The sequence below is a fragment of the Oreochromis aureus genome, linkage group 19 (genome assembly GCF_013358895.1).
Source record: "Oreochromis aureus strain Israel breed Guangdong linkage group 19, ZZ_aureus, whole genome shotgun sequence".
In the NCBI taxonomy this organism is placed as follows: Eukaryota; Metazoa; Chordata; class Actinopteri; order Cichliformes; family Cichlidae; genus Oreochromis; species Oreochromis aureus.
The window spans coordinates 16,517,505-16,542,519 of record NC_052960.1 but is presented as its reverse complement, the minus strand read 5'-3'; the positions used below and the strand labels follow the sequence as shown (position 1 = coordinate 16,542,519).

Here is a 25,015-nt window from a genome sequence, read left to right as displayed (position 1 = left end):
TCCGTGGACACATCTCCCACTCTGCATTTGTTTCCTTTCTTTACTGAAGTGTGTCATTCTTGTCTTCTTCTATCTTTCTAAATCCTTGTCTTTTTCAGTTATTGGCGTTTTGTTATGGGCTTGAATCACTGATACATGTGGTCTTCTTTAGAGGCCTTTCAGCCTGACTTTGATAGTGGATTAGTTCATGTGGACAACACGTTTACCCCTCCTTCCAGCCACTCTCATTTCACTTCACTTTCGGCTACTGGTCAGCGATTGCCAAGCAAAACAAATGGTTAATTCTTATATATTAAAGGTAGCATCAGTGGAGAAGCTTGTCATGTTTCTGTCACCATATTCTTCCCTTTCTCTTTTTCTTGTTTTAACACAGAATTTTCTGGGGCGCCACATCCCACATGGGCAGAAAGCAGCAGCATGGGATCAAACTGACGTGAACATTTTGGCAAACATCTGCCTCTTCATACATCTGGCAAGAAGCAACTCTTGAAAAAAGTCACACAACATTTTGAAACAACAGTTTTGCTCATTTGTGTTGTATTTTGAACCTGTGTTGTGCTCAGAGCCGGGCCCCGTACCAAAGCAAGGCAAACCAGTAGCTCAGTAAGTCAACCCAGGACTTCCAAATCTAGCTAGAAAGGCATTGCAAATGAGGGCAGGTCTACTGACAGAAGAGCAACTGGTCTTACCAAGAAAGATAATACGATGATATTATTAAAATATTAAGAGAATAAACACATATAAAACAGACTGCCACAGACATTGTGTGCTAGTATGAGAGTGTGTGTGAGAGGAAAAGTGCTGAACAGTAGTTTAGTATTAAAAGCCCTGTATGAATGTGTGAGCACTTTAAGCACTTTTGTCAGTAAGACTGGAAAACACCTCCCACATTAATAAAGTCTAGCCTATTTGAAGCTGGGAAGAACAGCCGGAAAAAATACAGACTGTGTGAGGTACGAGAATTATTGATATCACAGTTTTATAATGGAAGACGTGGGAGAAAACTGGATTTCAATATTCTGTTAAATTCCTTTAAATTAACATTTTTAATGTAAGTAAGACAGTTTTAAGCTTTTTTTTAATTCAAATTCAAAAATTTAGTGTAAGATCCACAAGTACAAATAGGTATCCTGTTTTGTTTGCATATTAATGCTTATAGAACAAAACAACTGTTGTAAAACAGTTTACAGTCAACAGGGAAAAAGCATCAAGGAATAAAAGTGCACTAAGAATCTATATTTATCACTAAGGCTCAGGAGGGAAAAGCAAAGACTGGACGCTGCAATGGTGCAGCATGAATGCAATGGTGAAGCTATTTTCCATAGATCTGCTTGATCTTTATGTGGTGATTTCATAGCTGCAGATCTCTAATGTGGAACATTACCTGTTCCAGAGGTGGTTAGATCTGCAGCACAAGTTACCATGGCGATATACTCTCACAAAAAGTAAACCAAATTTTGGTACATTTGTGTTGTTTGTGCAAACCAAAACAATGAGCTGAAAGATGGTGATAAGGGCTAGTTCGTCACTAAGAATGAAACTGCTCTCATTACAAGTGTTCCTCAGACCAATTGTTAACGTAAAAATAATGGTTACAGCCTTGTGAGTTTGAATAATGGTGGCTTCAGTTGTCTTTAGGTGTTTTTTTTGGGGGGGGGGATTGGTTTGCTGAGCTGGTCTTCTTTTTAAAAGTGCATCAGATTTTTAATTTCACCTCTCCTAAAGATTTCCTATCTCCCCGATAGGTTTTCTTTTAATTTTTCAGCCTAATGATGGCCTTCTTCACTTGCATCGACAGCTCTTTGGACCTCAAGCTGACAGCTCCAGTAAACAGATAGAAAATGTAAATTCCACATTTGGAATCAACTCCACATCTATTATCTGCTTAATTTATCATGGAAAACAAAGGTACAGGTCTCACCTGGTCACAGAGCATCTTGTAAGTCAACTGTCCAATTTCTTTTTCAGCCTATTATGTGGGACTATGTATGAAAATGGCAAAACGACAAAAAAACGTGTCATACTTCAAATATTTACGTCACTAAATGTAAGGTTTGCTGTACGTGTAAGGTAAAACAACACACTGTAAGCGATGTCTGTTGTTACATCTCAGATGTGGGTGTTCGATCTATACTGTGGCAGAATAACAATTTCCACTCACTGTACGGACAAGACATCTCCCTGACACAGTGATCTGCATATCGTGTTCTCTTTAGATTAAATGCTACCTTACATCATAGAGTGTCACAACCTATCTGCGACACAGTCTGTTCAGGCATAATGGCTATAAGTATTCATCTGGTCTTCATTCAAATCAGAGCAGACAAGCAGGCATCGCCTGCTCTCCGACACACGTTGAATAAACTCACTGTTACTAATGTTGCTGCCTTGAGGAATTTGCTTCACTTAATATTTCTGGAACAATATCAAATGCTCGTACACTTAAAACATGATCTAAAAACAAAGAGAAGGCATACATATCATAAATGCAATACAAATAAATACATTTGAAATCGGCAATCCTAAGTACAAGTGACATACAGGTAAATTTTACGACAGTGCACACTTGGAGTAACTTGGATAGTGAGTGAAATAAAATGAACACATAACTGCTCTGAGCTTCAGTAAAAACCAACTAATAGTAATTAAGTTTCAAAATGTCACCCTGTTGCTTGGAGTCAGTGTGTGTGTTCTCTATGACCCACCAGCTTGGAACTCAAATACAAATATTCTGCAATTTTGTAAATATATATTTTCTAATTTTACCTTTTTACATCTTTAATTTAGCATTTGCTTCTGTATCTCTACCCTCATCCTCCGTCTTCCAAAACCTGCATTGTGCACCCCTAAGCCTCCAGCACTGCTGTTCAGTGACGAGACAAATGGTTGCCCCTCTATCAAAGGCCACCAACTCAATCTTCCATTGGCTTCTCACTCAGAGTCTTACCTCTGATTGGTTAACTCGAAGGGATTTTGTAGCTTGGCTCTTCCCTCTGACCTATCCTGACCACCCTGACCACACACAGAGCACCGCTTGCATATGCACGTGCATGGTGTCGTATGCAGCAACACATATATTAATTATGCCAGGGAACACCATCAAATATCTCAAACTCCGCTTTAATTTGATTAAAGCTTTTTTTTTCCTTATACAGCTGAACATAATTAATTTTCCACCTTACAGAAACAGTGGAAGCTTCATATCTCACATAAAAAAGTAAAGATGAAAAAGGCTTCTCTTCACAAAGAAGTGGTAGATGATATGGAATATCAGAGAAAAGCCAAGAGACAAACACCCTGGAGTGGTAATGGCGGCTTCCAACACAATTAAGTTCTGAGATCCATCCACCATCAGAAGGAGTCACTCCCTAATCAAAATATTAACACCATCCAAAATATGAGCCTAGCTTTTGATTGTACTAACTCCAAATCCATCCCCATAAGCATTCAGCCCTCAAAGAACTACGATGGCGAAAAAAAAAAAAAAACAGGAGGGGGGGAAAAACACCCCAAAAACTCTTGATTCTCCCCTCCCGCCTCCACCGTCTCTCTCAGTCTCTCCATTTTTAACAGCCCCCTTCGTTATTTTCTCCATCCATCAAAGGCGGCAGTAATTATTAATGAGAGCCTCCCTGTTCACTCTGCATTATGCATGAGAGCCTTGCCTCTGAAAGCAGAGGGTAATGGGGGTGGACAGAAGAGGAGGGGCTACAGGTGACATATGTACACACACACAAACACACTCATCTACATATATATATATACATATATATATATATATATATATACATATATATATATATATACATCTATATATCTATCTATCTATCTATCTATCTATCTATCTATCTATCTATCTATCTATCTATCTATCTATCTATCTATCTATCTATCTATATATGAACACTACTGCCTCTCTGGGTTACTGACCTATGCCCGCAAAGCCAAAAATATTACTTAATTGCTCCAACCCCCCTCCCTGACCAAATGAGAACCTTTAAAGTAGCTCTTTTAACACAAATGGAAGCCAAAATGAGAAAAAGTGGGAGGAGTAGCTACTCTCTTCAAGAGACACTCGTGCACAAACCAGCGTATGGAGAAGCAAACTCTTCTGGGTCTTGTTGCGTTTAAACCTGCTGAGATTTCTTGCAACTCTATACAATTTCTTCCAATGTTTATCCTTGCACACTCACATACACACACAAAAAGGCTCCACTCAGCTTGTCCCTTCTGGCTGTTGGGGATAAAAGCACGCCATTTCTCCCACTCCCAACTTCACCTTCCCTCCTAACTTCAGCACTCTGGGCTTTTTCACTTTCCTGCTCTAGCTCTTGCCTCATTGCCCACTTACTAATTTGTTTCCAGATTTCTTTCCTTGCTTTCTTTGCCATATGCGCATATATGTTTTTTGTGCTGAAAGGATGCCGAGAGATCGGGGGGGGGTGTTCTGGCACCAGGCGTAGCCAGACTTGTGATTTTAAAAAAAAAATTATTTGCAGGCCAAGAAAAGAGATGAAATAGTAAGAAAGTAATCAGATTAAAATCAAGGCTGGTGTTGTGACAAACTGGTAGGGAGGAAGGAGGCAAACAAGTGATGGAGGTAGAAATTACAAGCCAAGAAAGAGCGAGTGCCACACTTTAAACGTGCTCCACTTTCCCGCCATCCTACAGAAGTGGGGGCTTATTTTTTTTTATCCATGATCCTTCATCTGGTAGCACTCCACCACTTCACGTACCGTTCCCACCTCCCCTTCGGTCTTCATCGGCTGCTCTACCATCCCTGTATTTCAAACGGGCAGTCGACACTTAAATAGATGTAAAACAAGAAAATGAGGCACAAAAAAATCATTTAATTGAAGAGAAGAAACAACAACAAACATTTCAGCAGTCAAGCTTCTGTAGGTGTCTGCAATTAAGGAACGCTTCTGCATAATTGGTGACTTTCTGCATGCTTCTGAACACGGCGGGAAAAACATGCGAAGTGAATTCAGAATTACTGCACTTGACAGCACATACCAATTACACTGCAGCACAGTGAAAACTAATGAACTAATGTAGTTTCTTTTTTATTTTTATATATTTTGAACTCTTGATTCCTTACTCTCTACCTCCGTTTAGTGCGACGCATACACAACTGTGGTTACGAAGGAGGTTTAACACAGCCCTGTGCCCATGCTGAAAGATCATCGGGAATTATTCGGTGTTCGCGGAGTCCTCATTTCTACTATTCTGTCAGAAAAGTACACACACAAGCACGCACACACAAAAAGATGTATAATGCCTGATAACTGCAGTCTTCCCTGTGCATTTGTGTGTGTGTGATAGTACTCAGGGTTGTGCCGTGCCCCGCGGTCCTGTTACGACTGTGTGCGTGCCAGCAGAGCTCTCTCCTCCTCTCCACTCTCAGATGCTATTTTTGCCCTGTTCTTATGTAAGACGCTCCTGATGCGCTGGAGACAGAGGCAGAGTACGGAGATGGGATGAGGAGAGCATCCCCAGCGGACACACACATTCACTCTCTCCTGCACGTGCAAATGCATTCGCACACATAAGGATGGATGTACTGTATGCATATATAACATAACCATTCAAAGAAAACAATAAGCCATTGCAAGCTTGCTGTGAGGTAGTGACACAACACTGAAAGTAGGTAGTTTTAAATCAGAGCTGTGACTCTCAGGGATGGTACCGCGACTACATCTGTTTACGTGACAACGCATGAGGTAGATTGCTGCAGTTATCTCTTTTGAAAAGCTGCCTCATCTCCCTGTTTTTAATTTCTCTATACAGGAGCAGTGCTCTCTAACATGATCACTTCATAGTTCTGGGCATGTTGTCAGACCACTGTGACTCTAACCCTTAGCTGTTTATTTTTAGCTGCTCCAACAGTGAAGCGAGCTCTACCATTGTACTCCAGTCAGTCCATACTGAGAGCATAAGTTGGATTCCTCGAATTATATCCCTCTCTACTTTAGACAGAGTTCAGGTCAGCAGTTTCAGCAAACCCAAACCTCCTACTGGGATCAAATTTACATATTATATAATTATGTAAAAATGAAGTAAACAGAAATATAAAAAACCCCGACTGCTCCAAATTAACAGTTACAATAATAACACTCTAACTTCTTCGAGTTTCTGTCCAGAATTAAGTACATGCAGTTTCTCTTCCCTGGAGGGAATATGTTTTTTTAAATATTGATTTTTCAAATGCTGCACGTCTTATTTTTCTTTTAATAAATTTTATCTCATTTTGTGTGCTGTCAAATTAAATATACGACAGGCTGTCAAAAAACTTAAAATGTTTAGGACACGTTGGCGGTCTATCACTCTTTATTCTGAAAAACACTTTAGTTTAGACTTTAATTTTGAAAGAAGAAACCACTTGCTTTTGGGACCCCATATCTCCTGTCTAGCTCTATTTTTTGAAAATATATTTTTTCAGTCCAGTTGTCATCTGTGTCGGTTTATTACCACGAAATATGAATACGTTCACAAAAGCCCACAGAAAAAGGTTGCAAATTTGCAAATTAAAAAAAAATACATTGAGAAAATAAAGTATGAAAATGTTTGAAAACTTTAACATAATCAAATGGACATGCAGAACTCAACCCCCACGCTGTGAACACACGTGCCTCAATCTCCATAAATTAAGGCCGTCAGCATGTGTGAGGGTGTAATAACCGACACCTGGTAATGAGCCCGCCAACCTCAGCCAACCACAGGAGAGAAATAGGGTTGGATTAGAAGTGTGGGGGGTTGCAGAGGTCATGGGTTATATGTCAAGGTCATCTCCTGTGGGATTTTGGCTTTGGATGTGCAGGGGCACCCCTGAAATTGAGGGATGTGGTGACACGGGGGGGACACGGGGGTACCCCAACAGGGAATTGGCGTGTGTCGCCGCCAGCTGGGGTGAAGATATTACATAAAGGAATATTCATGCTCATTGCAATTGTCAGAAAGTAACTGCTGCTAGGTTGACTCAAATAGATCATGTTTATGTGTGATAGGCAATAAGCCATTTAAATACAGCTTGTCATTTAGAATGCAATGCAGCAACAACGCAGTGCAGCTTACATTCATATTGTAAAATATAGATTTTAGAACAAAAAAAAAACCCAAGCTCAAATGTAAAGAACCTCTCACAATCATTTTTCTTTTCTTTTTTTTTACTTAACTATTTAAAGTATCTGCTGCTGCGCGGCTCCACCATCATCTACCTACAAAGGTTAGCGTGCATGTACGTGCAGACGTTATCAAATGAGGACAGCTGCGTCGGCCATTTTAGTTGTGCACTTGTGTTTTTGTGTCTATCGGCATACGCCTGTGATGTCTGTTCACTGACGCAGCATCAGCAGCCCACAACATAAATACTGCATGGCCTCAAAAAATAGAGAGGATGGAGGGAATGAGGGGAGAGGAAGCAAAGAAGAGGAAAGAGAGATGGGGAGGAAACAATGAGGAGGGGAAAAGCCTCGCTTGTTAAGATGAAGGGCGGCGGAGAGGGTGGGGGAGAAGGGGAACGGAGGAAGAGATGAGGAGAGCGGGGGGGCAGGGAGGAGAGAGTGACTAAGAGATAAAAGAGGAGTGAGTGAATGTGAGTGTGTTTGTGTGATGAGCGGATGGCCTCGGGGAGCGGTCGACTCACTGTGCTGCTCTGCGGATGTACTGACGGGCTCCGGGCCGTTTGCTCTCTCACTTGCCCCTCCGCTCCACTCACTGCAAAAGGGACAGGGGTAGGGGTGCAGGTGAAATGGGTGGGGTGGGAAGGGGAGGGGTGATAGGATGAGACAGGAGGAGAGGGGGAAACTGGGACAGAATGTGCAAACACAGAGGAAAGAATTGGAGGGAAGAAGATAGAAGGCAGAATAAGAAATCACAGAAAAGGGAGGGGGGTGCTTGTTTAAAAGGGTTAAGGAGTTTTTAAAAAGGGTGGTAAGGCAAATATTGAAGTAACAGAGAGAAACAGCGGGGTTTGAGCCGACAGGTTGCCCGGATAAAGAAATGACCAGATTAAGTGTTCCTATCTTCCACAGGGAGTGCGGAGATAGCAAAAACAGAGAGTGAAACAAGGCCTACAGGCCTCTGTAACAAGGACTCATCCAGTGAATACACCGACAAGCAGCCTATGCTGCTGTGTACGCTCTCTGCATGCACAGTATGCATGGGTGTGTTCTTGAGCGTATGTTCAAATGAAGCAAAGCTTAATTAAAGCTTAAAGCAGGCATAGTGGGCACTTGTGCATAAGGTAAAATCAACAACACGCTTGGATTTTACTGCGCCGGAGTCCGCATTAAAGCGAAAGAAAAACTGGATGTGCTCGCAAGTCAGCGGTAATCATCCTCAAGGAAATCACGTTTTCAACTTTCAAGATGCAACAAAACGGCTGCTGCCCTCTGACATGCAATGTCACCGACTGTTGAGAGTTTGTCATTCACTGGCGTGGAGGGGTACTCCTGAAGAGTTGACTGAACGTAGACATGAGAAACTTATAATATGGAAGCATGTTGGAATGGGGGGGTGTGGGGGTGGCTTTATGCAACATCCCAAAGAAGCCAGCAGATTGAGACTAGTGTTGCTGAATATGGAAAGGGGGCACACAGCAAAGGCTGCTGGGAGTTTCTGATTGGCTGCTAATGTTGCTATCCAGGCTGGGATTGGTGGAGCTGACGCAGCCCGACATCACGTTGTCGGGACTAAACCCTTTTGAACTGAGGCAAAGCAGAGAGGCACAGATATCAAAACACATACACGTGCGCACACATATGTGCATGCACACACCCACACGAACCCATTAAAAGGGAAGCATTACATGCAACTGAATATGCACCTGTGCATTGCCCCCCTCCCCCCGACACACACACACACACACAAGCATATGTTTTTATAGATATATATATATATATATCTATCAACCCTCTGCTGTTTTGATACGTGTCAGGAGAAAACAGAATTCGTAATGCTCCCGGGCTCGTCTATATACGATCTCTAGTGAATGTGTGCAGTTAAAAGGGAAAAGAGTGAACTTCCTTAATTTCTCCATTCTCTTTTAAGCCCAGCTCTAAGGTGGACAGAATAAATTGGAGCTTAAGCATGCGTGAAGGCACAGCCAGCGGGCCCTTTTCCACCACTCCATGCTACATTTGTCAAATCAGAGGAATTTCTGCTACACGTGAACCCGGAATCTGAGAAGAGAGAAACGGCGGGGATTCACATTTAAGTCACGCGCAAAGGAGCAACACTCAGGGAGACCGAGAAAAAAGTACATTTGAGTTTGTGGTTATTCCGAAATATGTCGTCTGGTCTTACCTGTGACAAAAAAATAAAAATAAAAATACATAGTGCATAGACAATAAGCTGCACGCTATTAATAAAACATGAGATGAGACAAGGCAGTGAGTCAAGGGAAATGCATGACTAGTCTTTTGGCCTCACTGCTTTTTCCCCGTGGTGTGTCAGCTCGACTCTTTGCCCCTAGTAAGACGTGTCTCTGCTCTCAGCTGTGGTCAACAGGAGAAGAATCCCTTCTGATTAGGAGGATGGCGTTCTTGGATGATCTTCAGCGCTCACTAGCTTCTTCTTCCCCTGCATCCTTCCTAAATCCCGCCTCACGTAGAACAGCGGAAGTGGAAAGCTTATGCTTGTATTTATATGGGTATTTGCGGTAGACGCACAAACACGGCTGACATTCCAGTCTATGTAGGTCACACCAGGAGCGATCATGAGAGAGCAATCATGACAGATGCAAAAGGGATGACAAAACCGTCACGGGCAACGTTACTGTGAGTGGTGCGTGCGTGCGCACAAGCCTGAAGGTCGGGCCTATGAATCTTTGATCCATCTCTTCCCAAGTTGTCATGCCCCTCCCTACATTCAATATAAGTGAGCACAGCACCTCTTTGCCTGTCCTTTCTGTCTCTCACACACACATAGATGCACACACCCTCTACATATCCTCCCGGTGCATTAATGTTCTTACATCACCTCCTCCAGTGAGCACAGAAAACAAGAGAGCAACAGACTTGAAGAAAAGAAGAGATATGGCTTTTGGGGGATGTGGTCCTTGTCGATGCTGTGCGAGTGCGTCACCCTGTATAAAGTACGTACTGATGGAATAGGGATCACAAGTGAAGCATCTGAATTAGTTAAGCGAGCTGTTACGACGTCGCTCCAAAGTTTGTGAACAGTCACCAGCCTCTTGTCACTGTCAACTTCAGATATGTCGTTAAGGGACTAAACCCACAGATGAAACACAAGTGAGCACAATAACATAAAAATCCAGAGACGTTATTCAACCTAGAAAAAAGCGAATTTAGGATCATCAATGCATCACTCAGAATCCAATATGTGTAGTGAGTGACAAAAGGCTGGTATACATACAATAAAGTCAGAAAGACGCACATGCTCAGTGAGGTTTTGAACGTGCACCACACTGGTGGGTCTCTCCATGGATGGCTGGATCTCAGACACATTAACACTGTCTGGCGTTGACTTACACCCATGAGACCTCCCCCCGCCACAACACACACACACACACACACAGGCACACGTCTGGGCATCATCCTTCTGCTCTAATACACCCTGTGCCCCTTGGGAGAGGACTTATTTGAGGGCAACTTTGGGGTTTGTCTGTAAGTGTATGTGTGCGCTGCTACCTTGTGTTGGATCGTGGTTCTCCCAAAAGTGTTTAAGCAGTTCTTCAAGGCTGATGTCTTGGGGGGCGAACACCACTCTCACCACCTCGGTGTGACCTGTCAGACCTAGTGGAGAAGCACAAATTTGCATTAATCTAAGTAAAGTGACACGACATCCCCTCTTATGATGTCCACTCGATCCACATTCTCCTTATTTCACTCTGTTCTCCTACATTTCGCCACAAACACTGGACATACTGTAACAGCTGATTAAATTTAAAGCAAATGCCTACTGAAAACTGCAAAGGAGAGCTCATGAGTGGGATGCTTGTGCAGTGAGTTCAGGTGCCACAGGTAGAAGACAGTCAGCCATTGCTCATGGCACAATGGGGGGAGAGAGAAAGTGGCAGAAAGAGAGAGCAAGAGAGAAAGCAGTCAGTGTTGGGGTTTATGGTGGAGGTTGCCAAAAGCACTCACTCCTGTCTGCAGCTGCCAGGACCCCGAAGCTTCAACAAGCTGCCTGCAGGCATTCACAAAGTAGGAGCTGCTTTAGGTCTCACATGTAGGTGCATCCGCAACGGGAAACACATTTAGAGCAGAAAAGGTAATCTCAAACGCCAAACACCCCTTTGCAAACAGATTTTTCTTCTAAACATAAAGACAGAGGTGTCAGCTTGGAACTGCTTCAGAAGAAACTGTAAGTACAGTATATAGCACACACACAAAAGATGCCCACACAGAAAGATTTATCAGGTGCATTGCAGATAATAGATGAATGTCTGCCAAATTCATGCATCTGGTTTCAAACCAACTTTCTCTTTTCTAAATGATACTCAGAGGAACATGGTGTGCCAAATGAAAATGGAGGAGTTCGCTTATTTAAACTGCTGTTACCAAAGTCAAGAAGTGTGTGTTAACTAATTTCTGAAAAAAAAAGGTGTTGCTAGAAACTTTAAGCATATTTTTAGATTTAGATTGTAATATATAAGCATATTGTGCAGCATGGTGCAAAACTCTTCAAGTGTTTATATTTTGCAAGGAAAATTGGAAACAGGTGGAGCTATTTAATGAAATGTGCAAACATTCATAGAAGTACAGTATATAAGAGATTGAAAGACAGTATTTCATATGACCACCTTTGTTCTTCAACACAGTCTGAACTCTCTTAGTCAAGCTTTCTGTGTGTTTTTCTATCCAGGTATGCTTTAAATGCATTGGCAGTGTGTTTGGGATCATTATCATGCTGGAAAATGGAGCCACTGCTTTCAAATGCTTTCCAGATGGCACTGCATGGTGGATAAAAATCTGATGGCAGTTTTCTGCATTCATTATTCCATCAATTATGATACAATCCTCAACACCACTACGACAGATTCTCCACTGTGTTTTAAAGATGGCTGAAGACACTAACTGTTGGATCTCAGTTACACGACAATTTAAACCAAAAATTGCAAATTTGCAATAATTGTCTCATAAGACCTTTAAATACTTTAAAAAATGCTTTAAATACTCTCTGTTGCAGCAGGCTTCCCCTCCCTGAGCCTGGTTCTGCTGGAGGTTTCTTCCTGTTAAAAGGGAGTTTTTCCTCCCACTGTTGCCAAAGTGCTTGCTCATTGGGGATCTTATCATTGTTGGGTTTTTCTCTGTATGTATTATTGTAGGGTCTACCTTACACTATAAAGCACCTTGAGGTGACTGTTGTTGTGGTTTGGTGCTGTATAAATAAAACTGAATTGAACTGAACTGAATTCTTAACAACCACCCTTCCCCTGAAATCATTTCTTATGACTTCACTGAACAGCTGGTGGATCAGCTAAAGGCCCAGATGCATCTCTTGGGTCCTGTGTTAGGTCAGGTCTGGATTATTTCTTAATGACATCACTTTCAGATGTCATTTATCTGCTGTAACACAGTTAGCTAAATATATTAGCAAAATATAAAGAAATGAGAGGTGGCTCAAGACTATGCATAATACTGGACTTGGCATATTTAATATGTATTACCTGTATAAAACCTCTAACTCTGTGGGAATGCAAACATTCTGCAAACACAGAACAGTGAGTGTGGCTGCAGACTGGCAGTCATGCTGTGAGCAAGTCAACAAAAATGGTAGAAATTCAGCTGGAGCAAAAATAGCTGTTAAGACCTGAAAAAATATGACTGTGGTATGACTCTTCAGGGTTGTCGCACATGAAAGGGGTGAAAGTGGAAAAGTCCAGCAACACTAAAGCTGCTAGAGATTCAATTTTTGGCTGAAGGACCCTTCAGCAAGGTGAACAGCCCTCTGGGTGAAAAATACCTCAAAGCCCAACATGGCATCCCGTTGGACTTTTTAGTTTAATTGTTATCTGCTGTTATAAACAGCAATGAGTGAAAAAGCTTTGGAAATCCACAGAAATACTTGGAATTACCTTCAGTGAGCAAACAAGAGTCTTAAGTATAATTATTGTTATTTCACCCACAGTGGCTATATGAATGCACTCAGAAGCTACGCCTGTGCTGAAGAATGCATTCTTGAAAAATATAACTTCACATTGGGGCTACTGAAATACCATCTGCCTTCTGACATTTCTCTTACAAGTTTCTTATGCCAGTAGCAATCATCCAGAGCCAAAACAGCATGAAGCAATAAAACACACACTCTCTATTGCAGTAATGGCCCTATAGCAAAGCCATTTTTACTGCAAACTTTCTGCTCACTGCTCCAAGTCACAGTGAATGGCACAACATAATCACAGTGGTTCCTTATAGAAAAGTCCTATATTCAATCACAAAACACAACTGACCTTCCAACCCAAATCAAAAGTGTACGAAAGACTGTATAAACAGTCACAGTCTTTCTCCTTTCTCCCACTCCTATTTATTATAGTGGTTGTGATATTAATAGTTCAGATCCTGCGCTGAAATAGAATTTACGGCCTATACCTTAGAGGTCTACACATGGCCTCCATTAACTCTATTTGTAAGATATAAACTGAACTAAAGTGGAAAACATGGAAGTCGTGTAGTGTTGCTGTGTCGCTGTGAGTATATAAGCAAAACACTGGAGTCTGGAATTAATGTTTTTTTTTGTTCTAATAACAATCACAAACCTTGACTAAGGTTTGGCAGAAAATAACAAACTAATTTGATTTTTTTAAATCCATTGATATGATCAGCAGCCTATCTGACTGTTATGGTTGGAGGACTGGATTCATCTTCATGCAGCACAGTAGAACTGAAAGGTATCAGCATCAGCCTTTGATTCTGTATCGCAAACATCTCGTGCAATGGACTGTTTTACAAATTAGTTCAAATATGCTCATTGATAATAACATCATTTTCTCATCACTCCCAGCTGTCTGTCTGTGTCTGTCGAATCTGACTGCACCTCAACCTCTCCTATTTCTGTCTGTCAGAGCATGCTGCCTGTCCTTCTATCCCTCCCTGGCTCTTCTGACAGTTCCATCAACCCCTTCTTTCTGTCTGTCTGTCTGTCCTGCCTTGGCTGTGTTGACAGCTCCTCGGTCTCATGCCGTCGCAGTGTTCTGCTCCGTCATGGCCACTGGAGCGACGCCTGCACTCTCTCAGCCGATGGACAGGTAACCATTCTTTCTCACACTTTTTTTTTTCTCAAAAGTTTATTTTACCCATTTCCTCACTTGCTTCGTCACTCAGTCTCTCTTTTTCTGTCATCTGTCTCCATCTCCATCTTCCTCTATAGCTGACCATCGTGTTGCTGGGAAACTGACAGAAAGCAGGACTGGGAGGAGAACAGATAGAAACATAGAAATCCTATGAAGGGCTCTGCTCAGAAAATCTGCCAACTAAGCCCAGAGCATCTTTCCCTTCCTTTCCATGTCCCCATGCTGTGCCTTCACCTAGACATTATGCCAGTCTGGAGTGATGGAGAAGCCTCAAACTAACACTCATATCTCCTAAAACACAAGGGAGGGAAAACGAGAGTGAAATCTAACGTATTCTCTTGAATATATACATCAACTGCCTACATAAATCTTTTCGACTCTCATGATGAGGACAACTGAGAGACTAATTTAGAGGGATTCAGACAGGTAGCCAAACATTTTCAAAGCCTCCGACTGCAAATACTCAGAATTTATGCCTTCATCTCCGGCACGTTCGCCAAATCATACTCTCAGGGAAAGAAGCCCAATCTATGGCGCTTCATACACAGTAACCTCTGTTGGCAAAAACGCCGCAGTACAGCACAGTACAGAGCCCAATCCTTACAAGTAGGTCATGGGGGGGTGGGGACGGGTGGGTGCAGCCCATCTGGAGCGGTGCATTCTGAGTAGTTGACTGCAGATGAAGGGAAGGAGCAAGAGGAAGAGATAGCTTTACTTAAAGCAACCTTTCCAGCTGTTTACCTGTTTTATTTTGGCCATAGATATAACAGTAAAATGTCCTGCTCAGGGGAAGGTAGCATGCTCGGTTATTATAAATCAAAGTACAGGTATAATTACACAAATGCGTAAAAGCGCAGTACCTGAGCAGACCTCTTCGTAAGTGGGGTTTGGTGTGAAGCCACTTGCATAGCCCACTTGTGTGGAGAAGACTCCCGGAAGTCGCCAGAAAAGTTTCTCGGCTCCCCAGAAACAGCCCATTCCTGGATGCGCACAAACAAATGCATGAATCACCCCTGCTTCAGCGCTACAGTAAAACCAGCTTCTCGCCAAAACGTGTTACTAACCACAAACTGGTAAAAGAGGATGCCATATTGGTTTATTTCTGATTTTTCAAAAGTGTGATTGTGCAGTCTCACCAAACATGATGGTCTCCATCCCTTCTGGGAAAGGCTCCACAGTTGGATTCCCATTGACTGCATGCTTGTCTGTGAAGAGAAACAGTGTGCAAATATGGCTTCAGACCATAACACAGTGTTGCAACAGTACAAATTACAATACGAGAGCAAAGAGGCCTATTAGGCGCCTCGATTTGGCCTCACAAGTCTTTACTTGGTTACAGGCTGCCCCGGGCCAGCAAATCAAAGCCAGAGGCTTCTGTGCAGGAAAGACATTTAAGGGATTACACAGCTTTGACTGCCATTCTATCCCTGCTGTCCTCTCCTCAATACACACAATTAAACACAAAGCAGCAGTTTTCTCTGATCTCTCTCTCCCTCTTACTTCACTTTATGTGGAATGAGAGCACATTTAGTGTTCAGCTCGGCACCACTGGGCGTCCACAAAGCAAAAAAGATGACTACACTTCAAGGGCATGAGCCTGTATAACCTCACATGTGGGGAAGAGCACTGCAAGTAGACTCAATGCCACCCTAATCTTCATCATGTTAAAAATACCCAATAAGTAAAACAAACTGGAGTGCTGAGAGGTAGCACTCTACTGCCAACTGTGCTGAGTGGAATTAGAGTGCTAAAAAGGAAGTGTGTGTGAGTGTGTAGCTCGCAGATGTGTGAGGGGGATTAGGGTTTAAGAAGACTGAGGTGACTTAGCGTGCAAATCTCCACTAAGCAAGGCTGGTTTGTACTGCAACCACTAATATTAGTCTACAGATAAACAGGCCACGGGGTACACTAAGAGCTTAGGCACATCCCAATAATGGACGCTCGCGCTGAGTTCAATGTGCGATTACTCTCTGGCTGCTCAGAAATGTTATGTGCAACACTGACCTGAATAAAAACAATCTCTAATCTGATACGGACATAATAGTTCATTTCCTAGATGGGATGATCTCCCTGTGCGATAAAAGGCCAAAGAACAGCAGCTACCTTCAGTTTAGGCTTCCAGAAATCGCTCCGAAACCAGACAGTAGAGCACAGAAAAGAAACAGTTTCTGAATGCTTGGGCCCTTAAGATTAAGTGTTTGGAAGACTACACAATAAAAGAGTACACTTGAGCTGATAATACTTTCTTGGCGTGCTAAGGCACTTTTGTTACTTGACAAAAACTGTTTGTTTTTTACTGTGGAGTAGCACACTGCACAAGCATAAAGAAGTAAAATGTCACGGGGGCCTGGGTGCCCTAAGGCGGTCTCTTCTTGCCCTCCTGTTGTGCGACAGTGCTGTCTTTCAGCAGCAGGTTGTTTGGCAGTGCTAGGTCATGTTCACGAGTACAGTTAGCTCCAATCAAAGTATACGAGTGCCTGTACGGGCAAAATATTCTCATCCGATGGAGGTGACTTGAGGAGGTGTGAGGACATTAGATATCTTCCTTTTTTTCCCTGTGAATTTGCATTGTTTCTATCCTCCGCTCACTCTCACCCTCTTGTCCTTTGTTTCTGGCCACGGCGATAAAAAGTACTGTAGCTGCCAAACGACTGAGAGAGAAAGAGAGCGCGAAACTGAGAGAGTGAGAGGGAGAAGAGTGTGCGATAGAGGAGGAGGAGAAGTGGGAGGAGGAGAGATCAAGCTTGCCAAAACAATAAAAGGCGTAAATAGCCAGTGAGAAGCAACAGATGAGGGTAGCAGAGAGGCAGTGAAGGATTCTTTTTGGCTTTCGGACCACCATGCCTTTGGGCGCTATATAAAAAGACCAAGCACTTCATCCAAGAGAACACAGAGAAAACAAACACACAAACAAATAAACAAACAAAAAAAAAGAGAGAGGTAAAAACAAAGTTAGCCAAGAATATGCCGACACAGCACTGTCCAAAGAAGGAAACTCAGCGCCAAATCTCCCCGCCCTCTCATCTCTGTCAGCTGCTCTCCATCTTCACTTCACACTCTCTTCCTCGCACCACCTTCCCATCATCCCTCACTCCCTTCTTGCTAAACATGTGCGCGGCTGCCTGCATGCACGCAATCAGCCACACAATCACCTGCACACCAACCTCTGCAGTGGGTGTTTCTCCCAGGGAGCATCTGGCAGAGGTCCAGACAGTGCCAGGCTGGCTCCTTTCACTGTGCCTGGTCCAGCACACCCCCCCCCCCCTCCCCCTCCAGACCAGCGCCCACACCCCATTCTGCCAGAATTACCCCATCTAACACACGCAGGCACTGAGAAAGAACTGAATACCCTCACTACGCTCCCTCACTACGCCAGCAAAAGAAAGAACAGAGGACGACAAAAAAAACAAGCAGGGAGGGTGACTGACTGGGCTTACAAAAGAAGAAAACAGGCTGAATATGGGGGAAGGATTCATGAAAAGGATTTTTTTCCCAACTTGGATGAGATATGGGCGTAATTTCTTTGCGTGTCTTTGTTTTCTTGGATATCTGAAAAGCACTGCGCCTTCTATACAGTGCAGCAGGACGGAAGCGGAATACGTTGGTCACCTTTTGTTGCTTTTACGATGTCGGTTGAAGGCGGCTGGACCAGAACCAGAAAAATCAAACCCGGACACCCTGCCACTCTGCTTGAATCAAGGTTACCACCAGTCAAGGGGACAACAATCTGTCTGTTGTTTAGCGGACAATAAAGCCCAGTTTGACTTGTTTTAGTGGGTATTTAGTCTTTGTTAACCTCCGCTTCTACCCGTGATCCCGTGTTTCTCACCCGTAAAACTGAAGTCCAAGCGCTCCTGCCTCCTCACAGGGACCCGGGAGAGGTTCTATCCCTGGATGCCAAAACTGGCGATGGAAGGTCGATTTCCAGGCTGCTCTGTTTACTTCCTTCCAAAAAAAATCCATTCTATCTCTTTCCTCTCTCTCGTCCCCTTCCCTCCCTCTTCCCTATTCCCCTTCCTAGCTTCACACAGGTTGGCAGGGACTCAGGCACGAGTCGTCGGAGCAGGCTGATGCTTTATACCGCTGCCAACTACTCCTCTGCTGTATGGGAGGGTGGGTAGGGGCGAGAAAGAGTGGAACAAATTGGGGAGGGGGGGTTAAAAAAAATACCATTAAGAGGTAAGTAATGAAAACTTTGCTGGTGTGGCCTGTAAACAACCAACCCAACTTGTTATTGTGATGCATACATACACTTCACACTGTCACTATTCTGGGTTCGAAAAAGATTGCTATTATCGCATCAGCTCCACTATTCCCCTTCCTCAAAGATGGAGGCACATCCTGTTTGGGCCTGCTCGTAAATCTAACAAAAGCCGGTGTGATGGGAAAATAACACAGCAGTCTCCAAGTGGCCCAAGAAAAATGCAAAAATGAACTTTCACATTCTCGCCCTGCACATATATGAGAGCAAATCCAATGATTTTCTATATAGCTAGTGTCACAGAGTGGTTTACTCCAGAGTGCACTGACCAAGATGCATGAAGAGTGTAAAGAAGGTCTCCAATTCACCAACTGACTGCGGTATGGAAACCATACAAGTATCAAACGACAGATTTCAGGTTACGTTCTTGCACTGACACTCTAGTAAAAATCAGTGAGCTGCAGGACCGCACATAAGCAAATCTCTCATTTATTTATCTCCTGTTTGGATACTTAATTTATATGTTTACTCAACACATGCATGCTTTCTCCCCTCCAAGCTCTTTCCAAGACTAGGAAACCAAGGGCATCAAGAGACGGAAGAGAAGCAACAGAGGTGTAACACCAGAAATATATCTTCTCTATGAAGCTGCTTTTAAGAGTTATAGTGAAACATGTAGCAGAGATTGATTTTAGTCAGCTGACCTCCCCCATCCTGTTTAGAAGAAATATTGGCAGTCTATCCCGCACTGACTCAAAATAATAGCTACTGTGCCCCTACCATGTAGCAATCTGCCACTGGATCATTCTCGCCAAGGTCACTGAGTACATTATACAGACTGGAGCAAGGAAGGGAGAGAACACAGGACAACAGGACGTCTGAACAAGAAACGGGGTGCTTCTTTAAAGAGGATGGAAGGCTAGAAGTAGCTTTCAAAATTAGCGATCTTCATTGTGGACAGGACGCGAGTGCGTGCACTCGGACACACACGAGGCTGGGACAGCACAGGGCATATGTGGAGACAGTTCTTGCAATCCTTAAATTACTCATGCTTAATGGCTCACACCGTCAAACACAGAAGCATGCTATTCCAACACACACATACACACACTTGAACGACCCCATCTAAACTGCTCCCCCATGGTGAAAGGGGAGGAACAGATTTCTGCCATGCGGTGTCTCCGAGCTGCTTCAACAGACGGAGAAGGAACTTACGACGGGGCGGAGCCTTCATGCGCATAATGCCCAGATGGACCTCTGGACGCTGCGGCACGGCTTCATCCTATGCGCTCACACCCAGGTCCCACAATGCACTTTGTGGATAGTGCTATCTATGTTCATATCACACCATGATTCTCCTTGGTGGTACACTGATACTGGGCTTGCTGTCCCGAATTAATAAGATGAAAAAGTGAATGAAAAGATAAGACAAGCTGAGGTGAGGCAGGGATGTTTGACTCACAGAATGAATGAAATTCCGAACAGTTCAGCAAAAGCTAGTAAAATGATTTCATTCAGTTGTTTAAATGTCACATTTTCTGTGCCAGGATGGCTATAACAGAGCTGAGGACTTGATCCAAACAGATTTGTGTTATCCTGACTTAATCAACAACTATTTGTACACAATCCCACCACATATCCCAACAGGCTTTTGCTGCCACTACAGATTTTGTTGTTGACTGAAAGATTTTATTACTGTCCACAGACTAAATCACACACATTCACTCAACAGGCTAAACAGACGGGTGGGGGGAAAAATACAGATACAGTACAGTGACACCAAATATCGATATTTTATTAATTAAATCAAACTACTATGGAAATACAACAAACGAGAGGGCTGATCTCATGCACCACCATCTTGAGATGATGTTACTCAACCAAACCGCTCAAACAAAGTGAAAGTTGCTGAGCACAAATGTAATAGTTAAATATTCATTTCTGTCCATGTAGACAGCAACAGATATGTGATTTTCTCTGACCTATCACAGTTAATTGCTGTATTATCAGAAACTGGTTGCATGTAATTGCTAACTTGACCCCATTCAATTGCAGACTGATAGCAGACTGGCTCCGTCTTCAGGACACATTTAAGGCAGGTGTTGGCATTCTTGATTATTATCATTTTGTAGAGAAAAAAAAATTAAATAACTTTTATTTCAAACTCTACTAAATAGTATCACAGCAAATGTATCCTGAGGTGCTTGGTTTGAAAAGTTAATGTCAGGGCAGGTAAAAAAGCTCCAAACCTCCATATTTATATCTCCACAGTTGTAAAAATGTCAGGCTAACACAAGAGTTCTGTGGATACAATTTATCAGATCCATATCAGAATCATATCCATATCCATATCAGCAACCCACAGTGTGATGTCAAAAGTCCAGTAAATACTAACTATTCCACCCAATAAAAACTGTAAATTAGAGAGTAAATAATTCTGACCTGCAGCTCAAACACATTTAATTCAACGGAAATTAAGCAACAAATACTGCATCCATTCTAGTCATCGTAAAATGGCCTCTTTACTTACTGTGTAATTCTTGGAAAACAAAACTATAACTATACACGGCGGTACACAGTCTCCCTGGATGGAAGGGTTGTAGTATATTAGAGCTCCCATGGGTAAAACTCAAATGGAGAGTGAATCAATGTGTTGATGTTGTTCTTGCGCAATCGTAATTAATGCTGCTCCAAAACTGTCACTGAAAAACTGACTGTTCAGGATGCTGTGCTGAATTTTACAGCTCAGGTGGAGAAAAGACTGGAGCCAGAACGTCAATGACACTGTTACTCATCCGGCTCACAATCCATCACAGTTCACGTTATTGCCCGTAAAACGACAAGTATGACCTTCACCTTGAGCACAATTTGGGTGAGGACCCATTAGGTGATAAACGTGTGTAAGTTTGATTAAATTCTGACCAATACTGTAGGAGGAGTAGAGATGCTTGGGGAATTGTAGATGGACGAACTGTAAATGCCCCGCCATGGAATAAGTTCACAGGCAGGATGAGCTAAAAATACAGTTTCAGGAGAAGTACGCTTTCAGGGGTTTCTGAAAGGCTTTTTAAGACGTGGTTAACATTGCGAAAGTGCTTTAATTCAAACCCCGAGCTTTTCCTGAACTTATGTAATTTTCTTGACTACCAACCAACCCGAAATCGGATAATCTTCTCTTAGTGTATTAGCGTAGTGTATGTATGCCTGGTGCCTAACTCTTGCTTTATAAGCTGCCACCATTATCAACATCTATATAGCTTCAGGAAAATACTTTCTTAACACTCAAAACATTACAAATGATATATATATATATACATATATGTGTGTGTGTGTCTGTGTGTATAGTAGGTTATCTTAAAGCAAATGGCCATTACGTGTATGTTACATTTACCGTTGTTGTTTACCAGCACAGTTTGCTAAACTATGTTCAGTGTCGCCTTGGGGTTATTGGAATGTGTTGGCATTCATTTCTGTAAATAAGTGTTCATCAAAATAGCTTCATAAAATTAATAGGTTGCATGAAAAGAAGAAGAACAGTAAATATATATATATTTATTATTCATTTCTTTGGTGTTTATGAATCTCTCTATATACAATGGTATAATGAAGACAAAAAAGAATAAAATGGCTAATTTACAACCTGTAGGGTGGTTTGTGACGAAGTAATAATAATGATAATAAAAATCATTAAAACTACTTCGTTAAATAGAAAAATAACAAGTCGACGACTTGGAGTTTCATGTAGGACATGAACCCTAGTTTCCTGGGTGACAGCCATGAATTTGAGCAATCCGAACACCCACCCATCCCTTTGCCTGACTTTTGAAAGCCTTTCTATTTTTCACTGTGCTGCAAAGTTTTGACAACACAACATGTCTGGTCAGTTACAAAACTGGAGCAAGATTTACTTGTTGAAAACCCACCAAGACAGACTTTTACGTGATTCTGGATCTGATCATATTTCCAATTGCTGTTATAAGACAGCCATAATGTCCTGCATAAACAGTCACAAGCCCTCACTATCAGTTGCACGCACTGCAGTGCGCAGGGCTAAAATTTCAGTTAACATGAACCAGTGTGTCTGTTGTGATATGTCTCAACCTTTAACATGGCTGGATTGATCCCTGAACAAAACATCCGACACCTACGTTGTGCCAAGATGAAGTCAAGGACTTACAAGTGAAAAAATAAATAAAAATTAAATAACGAAACCTAACACCCACTTGAAAACTGGTTTGTCCTTGATAACTATAATCTGCAAAATGCTGTTTTGATTTGTGCTGCCCTTATTTTTCTGCAGAATGGAAGGAGTTCAAACCTGTGGTCATGCAGGGCATCAGCACCTCCTACCAAGAGTGGAAAATAACAGCAGAAGAAGTTTCTCAGCTGGTAGGGATTTTGCAGAGCAAAAGGCTTCAGGCAAAAGCCAGCGACTGCTTGGAAGCTGTCACCTTAATCTTTGTATACTTCAGCTACATACTTGTGTACTTCAAATATCTATACACTTAATAATTAGTTTATAACGCAGTACCAACTGCACATCTTACTTTGCTTTCACTGAACAGCGACGCCGTTTTCTGTTACTATTTTTCACACGAGCTGTTCTGATGTCAGTCCTGTGCGTGTGCCACAGGTAACCTGGAGCACCAGGTGTCACCCCCGTGCCAACTGTTGTCTTGGTACAAACTCACCACCGTGCGTTATTTACCTGCCACGACCATTTTCTCCTCCCTTCCTTTCAGCGCGGCCTCTCTGCTCGGCATCTGAGTTTTATCGCTCATTGTTTCAGCGACAGCGAAGCACACGTAAACTACAAGGAGCCACACGATCTGTGTTTGTGTTTGAGGGCGTAACTGTGAGGTTGCCCGAGTCTTACGGCATGCCTCCATAGCGCCACGTCGTTCCGTTACATAGCGGGAAAAGGGGAGGGAGAAAGGGATGGAGAGACGCCGTCGAAAACGCCATCAATATGAATATTCATCGCGCGTGGGCAACGCCGTGCACTGCATATTAACTAGTCAAGGGGTTAATATGACTTTGGCACAAAAGCCTGCACAGCACCGTGTGCGGGAAAGAAATTAAATTTAAATAAATATCCACGGCGTCCAGCATGCAAATGAGCACTCGCCAGTAATCAGCGCTCATTCTGTAGGAGGTGCTACTGGTGGAGCGGGTTGGAATACGGATGTATGGAAGGTTATTTCCCCTTTGTGGTTCATTTTATATAAAGTAATGCTTGTTTGGGGTTAACGTTGATGAGGAACAGCATTAAGAGCTCGCAGTTAATATCTAACAAAATGGCTCTAAGCCCTGCAGGATGGATGAAATGCAAAAGAAGATGAGCCACGTTCTCGTGGACACAACTCTGACCACATAAACGATCCGAAAATATCTAGAAAGTCATGCCCTTTAATGTCTTTAAGACCGTACACCGGGTCTTCTTGGTTATTTCCGCTGTATAAACCTGACACCTATATTTTTCTTTACAAAAATCACATGGAAGATCATGTAGAATGAAGAATATGTACTTACGAATGCTTGGATGAGGGAATGTAAAATCCCAACCAGTGCACGTTTATTATGTCTGGAGACATCATTCGTGATGATTCGATGACTTAAAAAGCGCAAATTCCAGCCTGAAGTCTTCAAGAAAGGCATACTTATCAATCATCTGACATCTCATTAGCAATGAAAGCTGCTGTCTTGGATCGAAAGCTGTACATAATTTCAGTTTTGTGAAACATACAAAAGAGACAGAGACTAAGAGGTAAAGAAAAGTTGAAAGTATTGGTCAGCTGATGGATAATCAAGGACAACTAATTAATTGTGCCAGAATTTCTGCTCTAGAATTTGTTAGTTTAGTCTGTTAAACAAAAAGTCTTAAATCTTTAGTTTAGGATTGTTGGCCAGATAAAATGAACCTCTGATTGACACATTTCACTACTTTGTGGTGCTCTAAATGCTAAATAATGAATTAATAATAAAATACATCTAAGTTCACCTAAAGTAGGAGTCAACAACAATCATTGTGTCCTTTACTGTCTTTAATTGGCACTAATATGATTTGTGATTTGCTACTATAACCCACAGAAAAAGGCAAAGGCACAAAACTATTTAAACTATTCGTCTAAAAAAAGTCACTCAGAGTTACAAGCCTGCAACAGTCAAAAAGCAGAGTTTTACTGCAAATACAGCCAGACCAGGTGATGCGATAGTAATGACTGATTATTTATGTGCGGAAACATTTTTCTGTGCGCTCTGAACCAGACAATGAGAATAACAAAGAATTTGGGGCATTGTTCCTATATCCTGCAATCCAGAATAACATCACACCCTGCCGCAATCCTCTTTTCCTCTCCCTCTTCCTCTTTCTCTCTCTCTTATCTGCTGGGGAAATGAAGCTCAATCACCTGCGGAGGAGCTGAGGGCGGCATTGGGGACTTTGCAATGCAAATGCCAGGTAATTACCCGAAAGCTAGGAGAGTGGAAGCACACGGATGAAAATAGAGGAGGCAGCAGAGAGGGAGAGAGGGAGTGAGGGAGAAAGAGAGCGATAG

The 25,015-nt window shown here is 42.5% G+C and overlaps 1 protein-coding gene across 2 annotated transcripts in view; it reads right to left on the bottom strand.

Annotated features, from left to right (window-relative positions):
* Positions 1–25,015, bottom strand: part of si:ch1073-358c10.1 (mitochondrial peptide methionine sulfoxide reductase) — a 55,202-nt gene that overhangs the window by 13,242 nt on the left and 16,945 nt on the right. The window contains exons 1-4 of one of the 2 annotated variants that reach the window (XM_031758360.2): positions 23,167–23,386; positions 15,394–15,462; positions 15,118–15,237; positions 10,653–10,757 (exon numbers count right to left, since the gene is read on the bottom strand). In XM_031758360.2, the coding sequence (XP_031614220.2) occupies positions 10,653–10,757; positions 15,118–15,237; positions 15,394–15,462; positions 23,167–23,347 (475 nt within the window). In that variant the 5' untranslated portion in view covers positions 23,348–23,386. Of the gene's footprint in view, positions 1–10,652; positions 10,758–15,117; positions 15,238–15,393; positions 15,463–23,166; positions 23,387–25,015 lie in introns of those variants that run through there. The other variant, XM_039603829.1, reaches the window with a different exon arrangement.